At 42.9% G+C, this 20,986-nt stretch overlaps 1 protein-coding gene across 1 annotated transcript; it reads right to left on the bottom strand.

Moving 5' to 3' along the window:
- Positions 1-1,329: 1,329 nt before the first annotated feature.
- On the bottom strand, positions 1,330-20,625 carry LOC149340690 (ATP-binding cassette sub-family G member 1-like). Its single transcript, XM_089551168.1, has 12 exons — positions 20,622-20,625; positions 19,912-20,029; positions 19,158-19,344; positions 18,110-18,255; positions 17,539-17,662; positions 14,475-14,589; positions 13,304-13,452; positions 12,602-12,703; positions 10,741-10,909; positions 6,997-7,097; positions 6,081-6,236; positions 1,330-2,146 (listed from the first exon to the last, which is right to left on the bottom strand). Exons 1-12 carry the CDS (start codon positions 20,623-20,625, stop codon positions 1,790-1,792), a joined length of 1,728 nt encoding a protein of 575 aa, XP_089407294.1. The 3' UTR covers positions 1,330-1,789.
- Between the last annotated feature and the right edge of the window lie 361 nt (positions 20,626-20,986).

Raw genomic sequence — 20,986 nt, forward strand, 5'->3', positions numbered from 1 at the left:
TTTTCAGACGTTGATTGATTGATTGATTGATTGATTGATTGATTGATTGATTGATTGATTGATTGATTGATTGATTGATTGATTGATTGATTGATTGATTGATTGATTGATTGATTGATTGATTGATTGATTGATTGATTGATTGATTGATTGATTGATTGATTGATTGATTGATTGATTCGCTGAGCGAGTGTTTTAGTGGGTAGGAGGGTGCGCTCTTGTCACTGCGTTGCGATAAAATGTGATCACGGGAGGCGTTAGACGAGGCTTCTCCTTGACGCATGCCTCCTTATCTATACCGTTTCGTTCTCATTTATTTCTGCTTCCTGTTTCTCAGAGTGCGCGTCAAAGGTTATAAATCAGGTGGTGTCTCACCCAATGGTAATGAGACGGACAGAAATGGACAAAAATGGGCAGCTCCACAGCGTCTATCCTTGTCGATTGCGACCTATTTCTTTTACGCGACAGATATGCCCGAAGCGGAAAGTGGCAACTACAAGAACTTCGGACAGGCATTTTCTAACGGTAAAGAGACGATGACGCGGAGACAATATCTGTCTTCCAGCGTTTCCTCGCTTTTGCCTTTCTTCTATTTGCAGCGTACAACTAACCCCGATTTTATGCCAACTACATGCTGCTTAAAGGTCAGAAGTTTCATTTGCGGCTTTAGCCGTGTGTTTATTTTTGTTAAATCATTCTTTATTATTTACTTCCAGATCATGATCACTGAAAAGCCTACTGATGTGATTTGCATAAATCTTTGCGAAATTGCATTAAATGCGCTTTTCATATGTATAGTAATTCTATTGCGAAAAGCAATGCTTATTAGGTTTTGAGTCGTTGAAATAACTCGGAATTGGTGTATATCCATGGGTTTTCGTTTCTGAATGAGCAAAAAAATGAGTCGCTGCTTCAAAGCATACATTTTGCTTGCTCCGGTTAACATGAATTCTTTGAAGACAGGAGTTCACCTGAATTTTAAACAAGTAGTTGATGAGATACGTTTGTTAAATAATACACGCGCAAGCGTGCCCAGCAGTACGACATTCACTTATTCATTCGCTGTAGACATCTAACCTTTGGAGTTATAGCTCCTGTTTTCAGGCACAAAAGGCTGCTCGCCAATTCATTCCGACGTGTTAGAATCACTGAATGGTGCGCAGACCAACACACCGAACTGCGCTGTCTACTTATGTCGACATGTTATCATCAAAAACCCAATTCCACACACTTTCGATTTCAGAATGAAGACTCTTCATTGTTGATTTTTACAGGTTGATCAACATTCGTAGTTTTACCAACTTTCACAGTAGAAACAGATGCTTGGCCTCTTCGCAGAATATATATTTAACGAGTACAACCTGATACATTTTAACTTTTATCACTAAGTGTGGATGTAGTGTGAACTGCTACTAATTCTGCACCACAAAGCTAGCGAAAGGAGTGTAACATACTAAGCTACCAAGGAACCCGAAAACGCACAAGCTCACGAGAACACAGGGCACGATAGCAAGGGAGAAGCCTCATTTCCTTGCGTTCAACTGCGCTTCGTTACAATCCTTCTATAGATTTTGTTATGAATTTTTACAAATTGATTTTCTAACGCTCATTAAATGTCTCATCCCGTGTGCAGCGCTAGCTCCTCAGGGTTACTGACAAACGCTTCAAAACCAAACGCTCAGATTCAGGGTCGAGTCTGCTGACCATACCAGCACTGGTCTTAGTGGTCACCGCTTACTAGCAACTCTGCTAACTCACTCTTCCGAAAGGCAAAAGGTCGAGAGGGACATCAGACCCTCCGCCGCAGCCTCCACTTCAGCAGTGCGAACGCTGCCAGCTTCAGGACGAAATCAATCGTGAGCACTGCTCCGAAATATGCGAACAGATCCACCTCGCGAGCGTCCAGTCTGTCCAGAACAAGGTCGCCGTCCACTGGCACGCAGACCACTTCCACATCCCGCTCGTCGCACCCGATCTCGCCTCGTCCACCACCGTACACAGCGAGCATGATGGCCCGGTGCACGTAGTACACATGCGACGTGTACGTGATCCATCCAACAGCAGGCATCATGTACCGTGGTTGCACAAAGTAGCCGCAGAACATCAGAAATGGCGCTGCAATTGGGCAGGCCATGAATATCGCCGTCTGCATAGAGAGAGAAAGCAATATTTGAATGCATTAGTGAGCTGTACCTTCATCTTAGTTAAACATTTATTTCAGACACACTAAATACTGTTTCACTACAACACACTCCGCGCCTCTAAACAACATGTTCCTCGACGCCGTACTGGACTAGATGTGACGCATACCAATAATATCCTTAAGATGACACAAACGCCGTTCTTCGCATTGGACTTTACCTCTGTGGATATTGCCCTGATCCGTCCAGCCTAAAATACCCCTCCCATACACTAACCTGGACCATAGCCTTAACAATGACAGGCGGAACAATCCACCTCACTCCCGCCTGATGGAGTGCCTAGCTAGCATCGCCCCAGCTAGGCTTCAGCTAGCCTTGGTGGTCTGGCACATGGACATTTTTGGAACTTCAAATTTGTTTTAAGAAATGAATTGCTTCCCGCAACTGTGTTTTAAGAAGTAAGTTCTTTCTCGCTGACTCGTGTGCCCTCATCTTGGCCTCACTCATATCTTATAATGCTGAACGAAACTCAGGATTAACACAACGCAAAACATAATTAATGCGCAGGAAGCACCTGAAAAGCGAGGTAAGAGTGCATAGCACAGGAACGGTATGATAATTTATTGAGAGGACCTTCAGATGTGAATGCAAGATAACATAACCAAGAGCGGCCGTACGCTGAAAGCGCGTCTTGTAAATTACTTTTGTCTTATTCATTGTATCTGCCGCGTCATAATACACCTTCGAACGTCAGTACATTAGAAAAGAGCACAGTTGCCAAGCACCGGATTTCGTAAACTGCATGAACGTCTTTCCCACACGACTCATCTCACTCTGGTAAACGAAGGAGTGCTAACACTGCTATTCGATGTCTAATGTAGAAGGTTCCAATATAATGAGCAGTTCTTCTCCTAGTTTTCTTAACTTTTTGCCCGTGTATATAATGTTCTGTCTGAGGCATATGCACTTTTAAAACTCTATTCCATCAGTTCAAGTAGGCCCGTCATGTATTTATTTTCTTTTCAATAGGAATCTTCCGTATGTATGTATGTCTTATAGTTACGTTTTGCCCTGTATATTTATGATTGTTTTTACTTTTAGCCTTCTATCACGCGTTGTTTTTAACTTATTGTTCCTATTGTTCTTAAACTATTGTTTTTGCCCCCCTTACTCAATGCCCTTCTGGGCCCTGTAAGGTATTTTGAAAAAATAAATAAATAAATAATAAAAGCAATCTAGTGACTCACAGAAAAGATGACTGATTGACTCCTAGTGCGCCGACGGCCTGAAATTTTCAGGTGCGTTTGAAATATTGATTGAACTGTGTTCTTCGTGGCTTCTGCATAATTTGAGGCCGAACTCTGAAAGTAAGCTATTTCGCTTCTAGGGTTTCACGTTGGTGAGATCTAGGTGCTTTACCTCTTTTGGGTGACGGTAACTTATTTATTAATAATAATAATAATAATATTTTTTTTATTTTGTCCAACTGTTTACAAAGCTCACATTCCCGCAACGCTTAAGCACTGTTGTGCTTGTCTGCGGTGCCGGCAGCCTGCGAAATACACATGTTTTCTCGCTACCTTCATAGAACTAAATCACTGGCTTGACAATCTTATCAAAGCACAACGTAAAAACAAGCGCATATGTTACCGTCGTCGCTATCTGGACAGCGGAAATTTTTGATTAAAGCACAAGATCATTCACAGTTTTTGTACACAGGCGCGACATGTCATCATCGTTAGTCTGTGGACAGATTGAATTTTGTTAGTAACTAAAGAATTGGGCAAGCATACACAGATACTGCATCTTCTCTACGACACGGGAAAATTCCATAAAAAAGCAAAGTAAAAAGGCCATTATATATAAATACACCTATAGACACTTGAATAAAGAAAATGAAATAGTGAATGCGGAAATATACAACGTAACACATATACAGCATTTAATGTTAAGGTGCAAACCTTTTTATAGATTTTTAAGGAAAACATCCTTTAGTACTCGTTTTACCTTTTTTATCGATGTATGGCTGATCTCGACATCGGATAGTTTATTGAATAATGCAGGCACATAGTAAGCTCTGCACCGTTTGCCATACTTCGTATAAATTCTGGGGACGCTGAATCGTTCTATGTTTCTTAAGGTGAACTTGCTTTGAGGCTTCTCTGACTTAAACATATTGTCGTAATAGAACCTGGTATAGATAGTGTAGTACTGGAATTCTTCAAATGTTAGTAGGTCTCCTGCCCTATACAGGTCTTTTTTCTCTTTACCCTCTAATAGCACACCATACAAGACATTTTGAACACATTTATAAATTATGCTGGTAATTTTCTTTTTTACTGTTTCTGAGCAAAACCCGTACAGTGTAATGTCATACCGTAACTGTGCTTCCCCCAAGGACTGGTATACCATTCTTCTTATGTTGACAGTTGTGCAGCTTTTTATATGATACATCTGTGCTGCAACAGTTCGTAGCTTTTTACAAATAAAATTCACATGGTTACTCCACGACAAGGTAGGATCAAATTCAATGCCTAAGTACCGGACGTTATTACTGTATTCAAGTGGGACACATAGACAGTTGTGGCATTTTTCAACGTGTAGAAATATTGGCTGTAGCACAACCAGTTTTTTGTGGGGATTGTGAAAACACATGAGCTTTGTTTTTGAGCTATTTGGAAAAATGTAATTATTCTTGTACCAGTTCATAAACTTATGAACATCTGATTGAAGAGCGAATGAGGCTTCTTCCAAACTGGAATGTGCCATTACCAGTGTGTCGTCAGCAAATTGGTACAACTTGGAGTTTAAATTTAGGAACCCGAGATCGTTCACGTATAAGTTGAATAATAACGGTCCTAGAGAAGAACCTTGAGGTACACCAAATTTAGTGACTATTAATTCACTATATTCGTTATCAATTTTCACCGTCTGTTTACGGTTCGTGAAGTAATTTTGAAACCATGCGGCAAACGGCCCTCGGAAACCCAAATTTTTTAGCTTATCTTGTAAAATATTGCGATCGATTGTATCAAATGCTCTGCTCAGGTCAAGAAATAAGCTCAGCACAGTTTCATTTTGGTCAATTTTTGAGTGCACAAGGTCGCTAAAATCTTCTAACAGCATAATCGTACTTCGACCGGTTCGAAAACCATACTGGCTTGTTGTAAACACAGAGTTCTTCTCGCAAAATACAGTCATTATCTTCGATATATATTTTTCCATTACGTATGCAAGGACAGGTAATATTGATATCGGTCTGTAATTGATGCAATCATTTTTTTTTACCCTTCTTGTATAAAGGTCTGACAACTGAAATTTTAAGTTTTTCAGAAATTACTCATGAGTTTAAGGCTCCATTTATGATTACTAGAATAACGTTCTTCAGTTCTTTAAAGTTCCTCTGAATGTCCCTTGGTCTAATGCCATCTATTCCTGCTGGCTTATTAACCTGTATTGAATTTATTATGTTCCACAAGTCATTTTCTGTTAATAGAGGTAAGTAGGCCGATTTCTGGAGCGAGTCTATCTCCTTTGTTTTTGGCCGTGCCTCCCGCACAGTATCTCTCAAGTTTTCAATTGATTTTACGAACTGGTCATTAAATCTTAAACAAAAACAGCACCTACAAATTTAAATTTGATTTGAGGTTTACTTTATGAAGGCTTGCCGCCTTCTTTCTCCCTAAGCGGAACAGCAAATAAAGCTTTCCGTTGTTGAAAAAGTAGAGCATGTTGAAAAAAAAAAGAACTGAAGACAACAGCCAGCAAAGAAACGCCATAGGAATAGTTTAGTAAAAAATAGAGAAAGGACCGATTAACACTACCTGAACGATAGTTAGGTTCGCAAGCCAAATAATGCTTCGTGGGCTTTGCAGATCAGCAGCGTATTCAATAGTACTAAAATCGGCATTCGCACTTCTACTTCTGGTTCATAATCACCTCCATACTGAAGGTTGCCGACACTACGTAGGCGAGACCTTCGGACGCAGAACAGAATGCGACGCAAAATGCTACGATGATGGCAAGTCTGTAGAACTCCATGGGTTGTGAGGTGGTCCAGTGCACGATTGTCATGGTGACTAGAGGACAGGCAACCTGCGAATACATTTGTTCTATTAGATGCAAGGCGACTGTGAGACTGGAGGCCCAGCGAACGAAAAATATGACAAATATCTTCCCACTTGATTCCCATTTCCTATTCACCCTTAACACAAACTCGAATGGCGTTATGATACATGGAGTGCCATTGTAATTGACGTGTTCAAGCGTTTTTGAGGGTACATTTAAAATCGCCAGCTATAAAACGCGATATCCCAGGGATTAAGGTATAACAGCTCCATCGCGTTTCACGCTTCCAGCACAGTGGCAGCACAGTCAAACCTTAAAGGGCCACTGAAGGGAAGCATCAAAATAAGGAAAACAGCTAGATTAATCCTCCGGAACATGACCGACATTGTTATTGATTTTTTTTTCTTTTGCGCGGAAACGTGGTTGCTTTGCAGATAAAATCGGAAATTAAAGTCCCAAATCCCTAGCACATTCAATCCGCACGCAAAAAATGAAGCGCACAGTTCTGTCAATTATACTATGCATTTGCGATGCAGCTCTCCGGGCATTCAGAGGCGCTACTTCCGAAGGAACTTCTAAAGGCGGTGCTAAGTGGGCTTCGCTTTTATGTAGCTCTAGGGCCTATAAAAGCCTTGTTCCCGCTAAAAATGACATATTTGCTATCGCGTGACACTAACCTATCGGTATAGCTTGACTCAGTATTCCTCTTATGTGCATCTTCAAAGAGATCCATGGTGGTCGCTTGCTACGCTGGCTCGTATTCGTTCAAGAAAGCATTGTCACGTACCGTGAACGGCACTTCCGCAAGTATTCTTGCCGTGTAGTACAGGCTTGGACTGTAACAGCAGTTTCTTTGTTCCCTCAGAAGCACCTTTACCTCGTAAGGCACTGAAAGAAAGGTAAGTTAAAAATATATATATTTCTTGAACACGATCAGAAACGCGTGGTTACTGCATGCGCCGACGCATAATTTGCATTGCTTTTTTTTTCAGGTGGCTGCAATGTGGCAGGCAGTATCACGGGCTCAAGTCCCGCGCTTCACTATTTTGTATCTTTTTTCCTCCCACACCCGTCTGTAACGCTTTTCTGCACGCGATTGAAAGTGAGTGAAATGCAATGAAATGATATGAAATGAAATGTCGGCTGTAGAACATTCGTCCAAAGTTTGTCTGCACAAGTTACCTCAAGTTTACTTCACAGACTGACGAACCGAAAGCGCAAACTTATCTCCTCGTTCTCCTGATATTTTTAACGCCGAAAATGCGAGGCGAGCAACTCTTTAAAGCACCGAAGCAAGCCCCACGTACTGGGAAGCTTTGAACCGGACGCTATAATCTTGAGGTACTGGTAGCAAGAGCCCTAAGTGTGACACTATTTCAGCTGTTAACATGCACCAATATTCAAATCCTTACTTGTATGAGTTTTAGCACGTTATAAATATCACTTCGTAGAGTTATAACAGATACGAAGTACAACACGCCAGGTTTCAGCGCCTTGTATTATCGGCGATGCACGCGGAAGCAACTTGACAAAGCGTGAACGTTATTTCAATTTATTTTCGGCACACCGCAAGCCAAGTAGGGCTATGCAGGCGGTCTTTCGAGCACAGTACAAAAAAAAAATACAGCCCTATTACACATTCAACTGCACAAGCTTTACACCATTTACAGAAAAGGACTAGGAATGGGAAAGCTAATTATTCACACCATTCTCAAAATTAGGGGATACAGAAAGTTGCGGGAAATACAGTTCCACCATGCTATTGTTAAAAAAAATTGCGCTTGTATGCAATTGATATAGAAAATAATGGCACTAGAGACAAATCATGATTATGCCATGCTATTCTTGTGGAAATAGGCTGGATGCAAAAACGTCAAGTTAATTTCGTTCTCCCTAAAAGGAAGTTGTTAAGGAAGGAGGGGTGATTAAATTTTTGCTTCCTTCCTGTGCTTCAAATCATTTTGCTGGATAATTGAAGAAGGAGAATCTTGCCGTACGTATTTTTCATAAATGAATTGGACTGCCTTAAATTGAATGTGTTCGGGTTGGCCGACATATTTTTGTAGTGTAAGAGAGAGAGCTCTTTGATGAAAAACAGATCTTTTAGCCGGCCTGAATATTCGCTGACACGCTACTCTGCGTAGGGGACGGAATAGGAGAGTAAAGATGGAAGAAGGGTGCTACAAAAGAGTGCGGTCATTGAAGATGGTTGTAACGCAATGGTTCACTGCATGGTGGATTCTTTGGATGAGACCGAAGTCAAGATCTGTGCATGTCTGTGCCGTCAAGTGTTTGGGCAATTCGGAGTTCGTCTAAAACACCAATAGCGTCTAAATATGCAAACAAGAATATCATTGCACATCGCTGCTATTTGCAGCAGCTTAAAGGATCTAATACAGAGTCCACTGTGAGTGGCACTTGGGTGATGGACAGCATGCATTGTTCATAGTGTGCACGTAAGTTGGCGCCCGCTTCGAAGAGAATATGAAGTAAAGTCTCAACTGAGCCGCAGTTGTCACAATACGGACTGTCTGCTTGCTTGAAACGGTATCGTAGACTGCTCGTAGATGCAACGTTAAGATGGACGCGATAATAATTTGTTTCTAGATGACGCGGAAGCCCGAGAGGGAGTCTTTATTTGAGCTCTAGGGCGATGGAGTGTTGAAAGGGGTAATGATGACTTAGCAAGTTCCAGAGGCAGTTCTTTTCGTTCTGGGTATATCGTTTGGTGAGTTGGGAAGAGACCCGTACTGTCCACAGACCTAACAAAACAGTCATAAGCTACAAGTTTGGTGCATGTAGGCACTGATGCCAGCTTTCTGTTTATAAACCATAACATTTTTAAGGACGACATGCCATCATCAGAAATGCGGACATAGGAGGACAGGTTATTAATACTAGGCTTACTATAAATACTTATACTTTGTGGGAATCGTGGCTACCCGCCATTCTCCTTGCGCGGCTGCTGCCAGCGTCCAGCGTTGCTGAACTCTTTCCCTTTCTCCCGTCGAGTGAAGCGCAGAAAGATTTTCGTCCGAAACAGCGTAGGGTGTTCGCCGGCCTTTGCATTTCGGACCAGTGCATACTCGAGCTTTCCAACTCGCAGTCCTTTGATTTACAGCGCCTCGAGTTTGTAAGAGCGACGTCCTACAGGCGTACCTTGCGTTGATTGTCCACTATGGTTTAAAAAACTGCCCTATGGTCGCCTCGAGAAGGATAACAGCACTGCCACGGGGACCTCATCCTGCAGCGGTGTGCGAGCGACGCGCATTGATCTTGTTGCTTGGTGCGCGCAGCGGAGCTTGGGCGTCCCCGGGACGGGGTGACTGTTGGAGTACGGCGTGAATAAGGGTCTCCTTGGAGGCCTGTTTCTTTGCAGCGAGCCGCGCTCTCCTTGCTGCGGCGGTTGAGAGCGCTACAGCGATGGCCCAGGGTGGGCGTCGTGACAGTTTATCAAGGTCCTTGGCTAGCGAGAAGTCCGAACCTGCGCTGGTTTGTGGCCTGCCCACTGAGAAAACACAACTTTTAACTTCTGATATACTCTCACAATATCTAGAAAGCGTATAGATGGAAAATAAGTTAGCTGAACAAATTACAGTGAGTGGTGTGAGCATATAGTCGATAACAATTGGCAGTTAGGGATAGCTCGATCGTCACCTCAATCATCTGATCTCAATCAAGTTTGGTGCCAAATGCAATAATTTCTTCAGCTAGCTCATTTTCCATCTAACGCTTTCTTGATCTTGTAGACATTTCATTTTAGATATGAATTTCTTCCTCACCATTGCTTTTCAGTACGTCCAGCCCACTCCATTCCCTTCATTCTGACACAAATTAATTCCGACACACACCCATTCCAAAGTTAACTACTAATCCACTACGGCTACGTTTGCACATTAATTTTGAATATCGAAGTGCCGATAACAAAGTTTAATCTCGAAATTTATGGAACATGAAGATGCAGAATTGTGATGTAAGAAGCCTCTAACCAAGGTTGGAATATGTTCTTTGAATAAATATGTTTCTGGTCTATCTATCTTTCCTCATGCATAGGTTACAAAACAGGAACCTTCTCTTAAAAGAAGCCGACGCCGTTTTCAGCATGGCTGTTGTCCAGTGCGGCTGCTGAAACTTGGCTGCAATATTCAGATGCGCGTACAGCATCCGAATCGCCATGTAATATTCTAAGGAAAGATTGATTTACCTCAATGCTTCGGCCTATCTTATTAGGTTGCATTATGTTATTTTTCTCCTTTTTTATGGAAATCTGTCGAGTGACTTAGGCATGTAAATTGTTTTTATTTTCAGCAGCTAGCAACCAATGTTGCATGCTATGGTACCATGCAAGCCATTCCCGCAAATTCCAAATTCAATGTCCAACATCCTTAATGTTCTGCAAAACAGGGTCCGGACGTTCTTGATAGCTTGTCACTTGGTTGACTATTTTGTATTGTTTCATTACGGGGAAGGAACTGTTTTTGAGACGAAATTTGAACGCATTAGTTACAATCGAAGCATGCGTACTACTTACACGTAAACACGGCTGGTCCAACTGACTGGAACATCAACAATACTAGAGCCATCAGGTACATGGCGATCGTGTCGGTAACCTGCATCGCCCTCTTTCCTGAGTCGTAGTATATAACCGACAGCAGGAAAGCGAAGAACAGGTTGACGAACATACGGACGACCGATGTGAACTGCACTAGGAAGACAAGAGAATGGCAATGTCGATATCAGTGTCTAGAAGAATAGGCATGATCGTTGCTAAACATAAATACGCTTACCGGCACTAAAAACGGTTTGTCTGGAGCGTGTTAACGGGTTGGATAACAGAAAATGAACCATGAGATCCCGGCCTAAAGACATATCAGGTTATCGGCGGGACAGTATTTCAGTGCACCTCACATTTTGCGGACAGCAAGCACACCCGCCGATGTCGCCGAAGCCCGTGCAAACGAAAACGACGCGTCTACAGAGACGTCACGCAGCAAACTGTTCAGGCAGTTGTATCGGCTACAGAAACACACCGTACGCTGCGGAATAATTTTGTCTACAACTGTCTTGCGAATAACATAAAATGCAGGGCTTTATTTTGCGTACGTTACCCGTCACACCATATTGTTAGCCAGCATGTTAGCTAGTGAGCACACGAAGGCGCATTTAGTACTTCTGTTTATTCATGGTTAGCGCATGAACGATTATTGTCTGAGCACTGTTATCATTTTCGATGCTTCGCTTTCACGAGGTATGGCCGTCTCATCACACTCATAGCATAGCGCTGCATAGCCTCGGTTGGCAGCGTCCTAACACAGCGAAGGCTGTTAACTGGGCTAGTTTACTGAACCCAGACACAGTAACTAGCCCTGTAGTAACATTCAGTTGCAAGTCTGGCGTGTGTGCTGTCGTTTCTCTTCAGTCTGGATTTTTTCGCTCAGTTACTATGTCTGAGTACAACAGCGGTAGCTTGGACACACCTCACCTAGTGGCTTAAGTATCTCGTAACACTTAACACAACACAACATTAAGCTCTTTCTTGCTATTCTCTTTTGTGACAGAGGACAACACGGCAGGCTAGGTTTAACGAGGAAGAAGAATGGCAACTTTCTTCACACGTGGCAAGCAAAATCACGGTGTTACACGTCAATGAAATCGCAACCTTGAAGCAAATGGATAGTCGGAGAAAGTGCGTCGTGTAATGGTTAGACCGAATAAAAGAACCATTCTTGTACAAGTTAAAAATACCTCGCCAAAATTTTCGCACTGCGCAAGTAAACACGTTTATAAAGATTTATAGCCGTAATTTCCGGGGAAAACGTCCCAAAGAACAACAAAGGCAAGGCCCTGTACTAGAAGTGCTCAGTAAAACAAGACAGTCTGCGCGATTGCCACTATGTCTTCTGCGTGACGCCATTCATTCGTTTCTGATTCCGCAGTGCTTTGGGTGTTTAAATCGCCGAATTCATCGTTTTGCTCAGAAGCATACGCATGTGGTCTTAGTCCCTGTGATACATATTGCTAAAACAGGAAGGTGATCAGTACTGAGACCAACTGCAACTCTGCATAAAATGGAGAGAAATTTAACACAGTCGACCGTTTTATTTACGTGTGTCGACGCCAGTACTTTAGCTGCAATGAAACAAACAGTTATGATCCTCCTAGTGCTTTAAAACACATGGCCTCCTGAAAGCAAAACAATATTAGTTATATTAACCCTGCAAAGAGGGACGCAATGTATTGGTTTATGAAGGTGTAAAGCTGCGGATCATTTCCCAACTGAACAGCACACAGCATATGATATGTTCAGAAGCTACCACCTCGACATTAGTATACAAGCTATTTTTTGAAGGTGAGCGTATAAACGCACGTTAATACCGGTAGAATACACCCACCTTATTTCTCATGTTGCAGTAGAAAAACCTTTTAAGCAGCGTCAAGAACAGATGGTGACATTTCGCATGAGCTTTCTGCTGACGGCGCTCCTGGTGTTTTTCCTAGAAAAGAAAAAATTATGAAAAGTGAATCTTGACAATAATGCCACGTTTCGGCCCATGAGCAACATACGCTAAACGGACTGCCACGGCGGGCCGTTTACTCGGAATCCAGTTTAAAGGTTGCCACCTACCACGGTGGGCTGGCTGAGATGACGTCACAAGGACTAATGACTTAGTTGGCAGGTGGTCACCTGCTTCTCGTCCAGGTTTTCCGCTGAACGTGACCCTTAACGCTATCATGTTAAAGCCCACAGTATGGTTACGAGGGTTCAACAGGAATGTTTAAGTGTGAGCTGTGGTATGAAAGCACAAATCTCTTATAGCGTTCTGGGGCTAAAATAAGAAACGCTCTCAAACTGAAGAGTCTCAAAACAACCTCAAAGCCCTGATCTTACTGGTAACGCCCAGAATAAGAGGGGGGCTTGGGGACTGTTTTGAAAATAAGTCAGAAACCACAAACGAAACTTAGAGACCCTCACTTGGTGCACTGTTTGGCATAAGTGCGTGTCCAAAGACGTCCTCATCAATCAAAGAATGTTCCCAGCCAGCTGGAACGCTATAAATAAAAGTGTCATAAGTAACCATGTATGACCATCCTACCTTCTCGGTCATGACTTGTCCTCCATAAATGGTCAGCTGCCTGAGATCATCGCCATTTTTGACGTCTTTCATGGAAGCTTTTCCTGGGATAAAAAGGCTGGAAAGCCTCTCTGTCACTTCTCCGTGCTCCCCGGAAGCTATACTTGTAACTGCATCACGTTTTTCGAAGAACAATATTTAAGTCAGTTGTCATCACTTTCCTTCTCATTGTCACACATTTCTTTGTAAAGTTATCACACATGCTATCATGTTGCATATTTTGGAATGATGTGGCCACTGTGAGCCCTGTTAGCTGAAGAGGCAAATGAAAGTTACTGCGAATGCGTAGTCAACCGCAGTTTTAACAAACAAACTCTCCAATTTGTTCTAAAAAACCTCATGGGGAGGTGGCTCGTTAGCACTGAAGGCGAGGTTGTCTGTTTGGCTGCTTTCAACATCGAAGTATAATTGATGCCGTGTTTGTAGATTTATGGCGCCGCAAAAACAAGCACCGCTTGTATTCCGCTATAATCCGCTCGATGCATCTGGGAAACTGGTGAGAGACTACAGACCACACAGCATCTTGATTCTCAGCCGGTTATAGCTAGGAGTGTTTCGTTAAAGCAGAACAACCAGAAGCAGGAAGCAGAATAACCAGAATAATGAGGGCTGGTGAGTAGTCTGCGCTCCCGGCTTGCTGTGCACAGTTTAGAGCGTAATAACGCCAGCTTTAATACGTCACGTTAGGAGCCAGTAAAAATTAGTTTGATGTGTTTTCTGCCAATTGGCGAAACTGGTTCGGTGAGCATGGCCGCCTCCTTCTCGGTGTGCCACCGAAACTTCACAAGGAACAACGAAACTTGTAGAAGGAATATGTCGTACAGTATTTCGAAAAGTAGCAAAGCGCACTGAGAAAACAAACACGCTACTCTCAGAGATAACCGAGAAAAACGGCGGAAATTCCTCCTATCGCTTTTCATTCAGGTTATGACAAAAAGTGGCGTACCTCGTTCACCCAATGAACGTTCACTGCTGCGTAGTACACAAAGAACTCCTCTGCAGAACACTTAAATTGCAGAAATTTATTGTTGCGACGATGTTTAAGCGAATACGCTATGGGGAGATGCGCACAAAAGCTATTGTGACATTAGGCAGTTTGAAACAAAGAATAACAATTTCGATTTTCACTTACTAAAATCTGACGGGCTGTGATAACGTGGGCAGTGCAGGTTCTGGGAGTCCAAGAACGAAACAAGCTTCTCCACTGAGCCATTATAAATACATTTTCCATCCGAGAGCATGTACAGCTGTGTGAAGAAACGCAAAGGAATAAATTTTGATTTCAGTGTGACAGGTCTTCAGACTAAGTATCACATACTCCAAGATGGCGGAAACTTTCAGAGATGGCTTTAAGAGGGAGAAAGGAATTTTAATGAGGAAAAGGTGGAGAGGTCGGCCAGTGGTAACATGGCCCTGGCCTGCTACTTCGCACAGGGGAAAGGGAAGAGGAGGAAAAGGAAAGTGCGAATGAAGGTTGATGATGGCATAATGCAATGAATTTCACGGGTGATGTCTACACACACACACACACACACACACACACACACACACACACACACACACACACACACACACACACACACACAACACTGGCTTGCACTCGCATCGCGGTTAGTAGACGCACATAAAACTCATAAAACTGGTGTCTGCAACACAAACACCGACACATGTCATTAACCACGTAGGTAGTGAAGCAACCGAAACCGCGTATCGGTGCTCGATAATACGGAATCAATAAACATGAGAATGCACGTTAACAAGGTGCCCCACAGCACTTCAGGAGTGCACAATAAAGCACGAGAAAATATGCTACGCCTCAAAGGTTGGTTTGGTTTATTGGAGTTTAACGTCCCAAAGCAACTCAGGCTATTAGAGACGCCGTAGTGAAGGGCTCCGGAAATTTCGACCACCTGGGGATCTTTAACGTGTACTGACATCGCACAGTACACGCCTCAAAGGATAACTGTCCATTCGTACGGAATTCTATGGGCCTGGAATTTTAAAACTTCCAAGGAAGCCTCCTGTCCATACGGTTGCTTCCTTGTTGTCTGCATTCACTTTTGTCGACTCTGAGCTTTCTTTCTGCGTTAATATAAAGTCTGGTGTCAGGCTAGTACTACCACGTTCTCTTGAGTTCGATGTCGCTGGCTCATAGTCACGCGAAGGCTTGTGCTTTTTATGTCTTCATAGTCTAAGCCACCAGTACGCGGCTTTACCACTTTCATTGTGACGCGAGAAAGGACCAGGCTTTTCTCAATGATCGCAGCCATGCGCAACTCCTTCTACGTGGTTCCAGGTTGTCCTGGTTGCCTTTCGCACTGTGCGTCGTAAAATCTTCACCACATTTAAATTATGGGGACCGACAATGGCGGTTCGACCAAGGCCGAGCACGCTTCTTGCCATCGCCGAGCTCTTCAGTTCTTTTTGGGCGCAAGTCGGCCGAGTAAATCGTTTGAATTCTACGCAACACTGCTCAGCCATTGTCCATGGCGTCTCGTGGCAACATCAGCTAGGATTATTGTCATGTTCTTTTAGAACAGTTGCACCCCATATCAAAGTCGCTAATGGTACAATGGCTAGGCTCTGACCTTCAGTCAAGGAAATGTGCCCCGGCATCTACTGTATCCCTTCTTTCAAAAACCATGTATCAGTACGATTTAGTAGCAGCTGTTTTCCTTCAGGAGTATTGTAACCTCGAATTCATAAAAAATATTTTAACAAGTGATAGAGTGACTTACTTACTGAGGGGACCAACTAAATAATGGATGAGAAAGGAGGCGAATCGGCTAGTTCATGCAGCATCTGAGGCATTGTGCTGACAGGTATGACAGCAATAGGTGAGGAATTGTGTGATTAGAGTCAACGAATTCCCGGCAACAAAACACGGCCGTCACTGATGGAATAAAATCAGTGCTTGTTAAAAAAATGGCCCTTTTAATTTATTTTGTTTAATTCAGAGGATATGAGTTTCGTTCACAATATTCCAAAGCAAAACTCACTCAGGCCCATGAGAAGAGCTAGTGAGGAGTTCGTGATTTACTTCGACCCTCCCGGGGTTCTTTAATGCATAGTGCTATTTCAGTCCACGGAAATTTTTCGCATTCAGCTTCCATCGATATGCACGAGTGAGACACTGTCGGCATCAAACCTGCAGACTTGTGTTACGGAGCCGAACGTCATGGTAACTGAGCCGCGGCAAAGACTAAGAAGCGGAATGGAAAGCTTAAAACTATGAATTTATCTCAGTGAATGGCTCAGTTAGCGAGTAACACTGCCTTGCAGTAGGTCACACTGCCAACGAATGCGATACAGACTTTAAGATTGCTGACGCCTTGGACCATGGCTGAGGTAGGAATATGTGTCTGTAGTTATCTCATTACTACTTGATTCTGAATGGCATGAGCTACGAGGTAGTTATCAGCATCGGGACATCGCGGCGGTCGGATCATGAGCCATGCAGCATTTGATTGACTGTTGTCGTCCTCAGCCACAGTTGGATATTGACAGCGACGTGTGTAGCTTCTTTATATCTGTAGTAGCTTAAGGCGACGATACAGTCAGATTTTATGCGATGGAGTTAAAGGCAACCTCCGTGAGATAAGCACGCAAACACTTAGTAAATGGATCGAGCGCTCACCGGCCTTTTCTAACGTTGAGGCGCGGTTCCTTCTTGAGATCCCATAATTGGTAAAGCGGTTCAAGAGATCTCCAAGGGCTAAAGTGACGTTACTCAATCACGATGCCTGCTACGTGGTGGATGGCAGTTCTTGCGCTTTCATTTATCAAAGCACGTGTGTGGGTAAATGACCTCGTTCACACAACAGGTCACAAATGACTTCGCAACAGTAACAATAGGTTATAAAGAGTCTTAGGCCATTACATATATCCACAGATTACCCGTTATAGAGACGGCTACCGCGCCTCAGTGAGCTTAGCCTGACGCGTGATAATAGTGTAAAAAGCGGTGACATTCGATGTCCAGGTCGTTGAAATCTAAGTCACATGTCAATGAAATGCTTCAATTGCGAGTACGACCAACGCTTTCATGCTTAAGCACCAGTGCTGCATAAACGACAATTCTTGCGTATATCTCCACTTAACGCACAAACGACCCAAATAATGCCACCAGCAAAGTAGGATTCGATCCAAGCGCAGTTGGAGGGATAGTATGTTGGAGGGATAGTTTGGAGGCTTACTTTGTCAAAATGTGAGAACAGCCTGGCACTCGGGCTGTGGACCGAGCACAGTACAGTGCGCCCCGACTCGGCCAGTGACTTCAGAACTCGTATGCAACGCAGCGCAGAAGTGCTGTCGAGTCCACTGCGCACGTAGTAAGAGTCAATTGAAGTATTACAGTTACCGTTTGCTAGATGTTTGCAAAGAAAACAATGCCATACTTCTCAGCCTTTTACCATTGAAAGCGAGAGAAGTTGGTGTGAAACGTGTCTCTATAGCTGAGTTATGCTTTGGCTCTAACCGTATTGTACTTTGTTGCCGGAAACTGTTGAAGATTAACACCTAATGAGCATTAAAGCAAAAACACACCTTACATTTCAGTTCTTGCTTCAAAAATTTCTCGGTTAATCCAAGGGACGCTGTTATTTACACCTTTTTCAGTTTATGGCCTTTACATTTCTCTCTTAGTTTAATTTTATATATAGGCGAACAGCTGTTAGATACTGACAACAAACATGTTCATCATGTTCTGAACCACTGCTGTAGTAAGCAGTGCACCTTGTATAATAAAAAATGTTCTGCTTTGCTTACCTTGTCGGCTCGTCCACGATTACCACAGGCGAGTTGTTAATTAACTCCTGCGCAATACAGAGCCGTTTTCTCTCTCCGCCAGAAAGAGACCTTGTGAGCGTGTCTGCGCAATCCTCTAAACCCCACAGCTTCATTATGTCTTCCACCTGTGACAGGAAAACACGTGAACTCAGAAAAAATGAAAATAATCTTCACAATTCGGGAACATTTACAGCGAATGAAAGTGCCACTAAAATCCGTGCGTAAGCAATTTCACTTCCACAAGAATTTATTTCTTCGCAACGTGTGCTACACGAAATGCAGAGAAGTGTGTGTGTGCGTGTGCGTGTGAGTGATTCAAGCTGCCACATGATGTCTTCTTTGCATTTTGCGATGCCAGTGCAGTGTTATCTCACCACTGCAGGCTGTGACGAATAAAAAAATATTAGCAAAAACGTTTTGCACCGGAGACTGGATTAGATAGCTTTTTATTAATATGCGCCAGCCCTCACTTTTCGCAGAAGAAAAGGAAGATGAGAGGCACACTCAGACTTGGTAAAGATTAGAGCAAGACACTTTAGAGCCCGTCCTCGCGTCTTGTTTTTGCCGAGCTGTAAACGAAGTGACCCGCCGCATGAGCGCTTGATATTAATGGCATTTTATTTCCCTTAAGGAGCTTGAGGTTCGGCTGCCAGCTACATGTACTACATCATGATTTGCTGCGGTTGTCGACGGCATCCAAGCTCTCCCACACTTCAAGGCACAAAACAAAATTATGCTTTAATTTACTCTAAGCATAAATAACATTTACACAACGTGCGATAAGAACGAAAGCTGGTTTGAGATAAAGACTGCCACTGAGAGTACAACCTACTAATAGGAAATTGCGGTGAGACAGTTCAAGTTAGGCCCCATCTCCTTCCTCTTACTCGTTTGTGACCTAGCCCTTTTTTTTGCTGTTCGAAATTGCAGCCAAGTGTCTCTGTGAGGTGTTCAAGGATTCTGAATATGTATTCATCTACAATTCTACACCTTTCAGTGATCATTTTGAATAGAACAATGGTCTCACACGCTCCGAGATCTTGTTTTTTCTGCGCATTGATGTCCGGAGCTGGATGCTTGTGGCGAGAGCCTCGCGCACAGTCAGGTATTGAAGCAACCAGTCGTCCTGCATCACGTAACAGCTCTGCATGTTGAACAGATTGATGTCCCGCACGTAGCCATTTACTTGAACCTCGCCTTCGTACCCCCTGTCGCTGCATAAAAAAAGAAAAAAAAAGCGATACAGACGCGTCAGACTCTCGAAGTGAGCAAAATGTTCAGCTTTCAAAATCTTTCAAGCAGTGTTAAATTCAGCTGCCAGTATTAAAATTTTACTAAACAACTCGATGCAGTAAAATTTGCAGCAACCCGTTCTGAAAAATTAGCCACCAGACGACGATAAATTCTTAATAATACCGTTCAGAAACTTAATACTGAACAGAAAAATGGCGTGCAGAATGACAGATAATCGCTTGAACACTGCGGCCACATCGGCGGGGTAACTAATGATCACAAATTTGTTCCTGACATATGCAGTTACCTGGAGCACATTTCAATGAAAGGCATTCTCGAAAGATATCAAGTTTTAGTGAAATAATAGAATAAAGAATTAAAGAAACACCTAAGAATCCTCTCGCAAAATAAATGCTCACTATGTGCACTCAAATCATTTCGCTCAGGTTAATTAACTTCATAGCCGCTCTATTTTGGGAGCGCGAAGAACTGAACTTTCGCAAGAAATGCACATAAAAAAGCATAAATATGTCATTTCGCATACTCACATATGACCAGCTAGAATGTTCAGCAGAGTGGTTTTTCCGGCGCCTGACGGACCCATGACAGCCGTCAGCGTTCCTGGGCTTGCTAGCCCATACAAGCTACTCAGAAGCAATTTCTTCCCTGAAATTTTCAGCAAAACAATAAAATTGAACACCGGTATGAACAGGATGGAAACCACAGTTCATTTCACACTTGCAGAGAAACAACACAACGAATGTACAAGAAAATTTTCGCCAAAGGTTCAGCCCGGCATACTCGAGAAACAAATACATTTTAACAAGAGTCAGTGTTGTCGACTGTCGAAGTCATCAAAGCAGGTCTCCCGATAAGACCGATGCTGAGGCTTCTCGAACATCGTTCCACTTTCGTGAATGTAAATCAGCCTTTTGTACTAATCTTGGCATTAAAAGACACCTAGCAGGAGTTCAATTAACATTGCATATATAATTACATCAAGATGATATATTTGCAAGGTACTGAAAAAAAAACGGGAAATTGGTGGGCTCTTAGTTTGAAAAGCAAAAAAGAACTGCTGCCGAAATCTGACAGTTCCTAAAGGGCGGCGGCTATTCTTACACAATCCTGCTAAAAAATAACGCGAAGCAAAAAGGCATTTTATTGTCGACTCTGACTCATTGCATTACCTTCCTATGAGCTTGGCCCTAATTTTAACCCGCCAAACGAAACCCACTAAAGATTAACTTCTGCTTACGCATATCTGTTGAATAGAAAATTTACTAAAGAGGCTTTCTGACCGAGAATTATGGCCGACTGAAAGCGATCACTTTACAGAGCACATACTGATCTTTACCTTTGGCCGCTTTCACGTGATAAGTAATGTTTTTCCATTCAAGAGTGACGCCAGTGCATCTCTCCAATTGTAAGTGTTCACCATCTTTATCAGTGATGTCCACGCTGATCAATTTCCCTTCGCAGCCATTAGCGAAATCTTCTGCTTGTTGGACTCTGAAGAAGACATCGCATATTTTCTATACTTGCAATGGCAAAAATACATTGTTCTTGATAGATCAATATATATTTTCATTAGGAAACTCTTCACGTGCGTAGAACAGATTA

The sequence above is a fragment of the Amblyomma mixtum genome, chromosome 6 (genome assembly GCF_055824585.1).
Source record: "Amblyomma mixtum isolate Tamu chromosome 6, ASM5582458v1, whole genome shotgun sequence".
NCBI lineage: Eukaryota > Metazoa > Arthropoda > Arachnida > Ixodida > Ixodidae > Amblyomma > Amblyomma mixtum.

What these genes read in the sequence shown, in the direction of transcription:
- LOC149340690 (XM_089551168.1), bottom strand. An exon ending in ATCGTGGACGAGCCGACAAG is followed by an intron (nt 17,663 to 18,109) that starts GTAAGCAAAGCA and finishes CTACGTGCGCAG; the next exon opens with TGGACTCGACAGCACTTCTG. An exon ending in TGGACCAGCCGTGTTTACGT is followed by an intron (nt 7,098 to 10,740) that starts GTAAGTAGTACG and finishes CCTTTCTTTCAG; the next exon opens with TGCCTTACGAGGTAAAGGTG.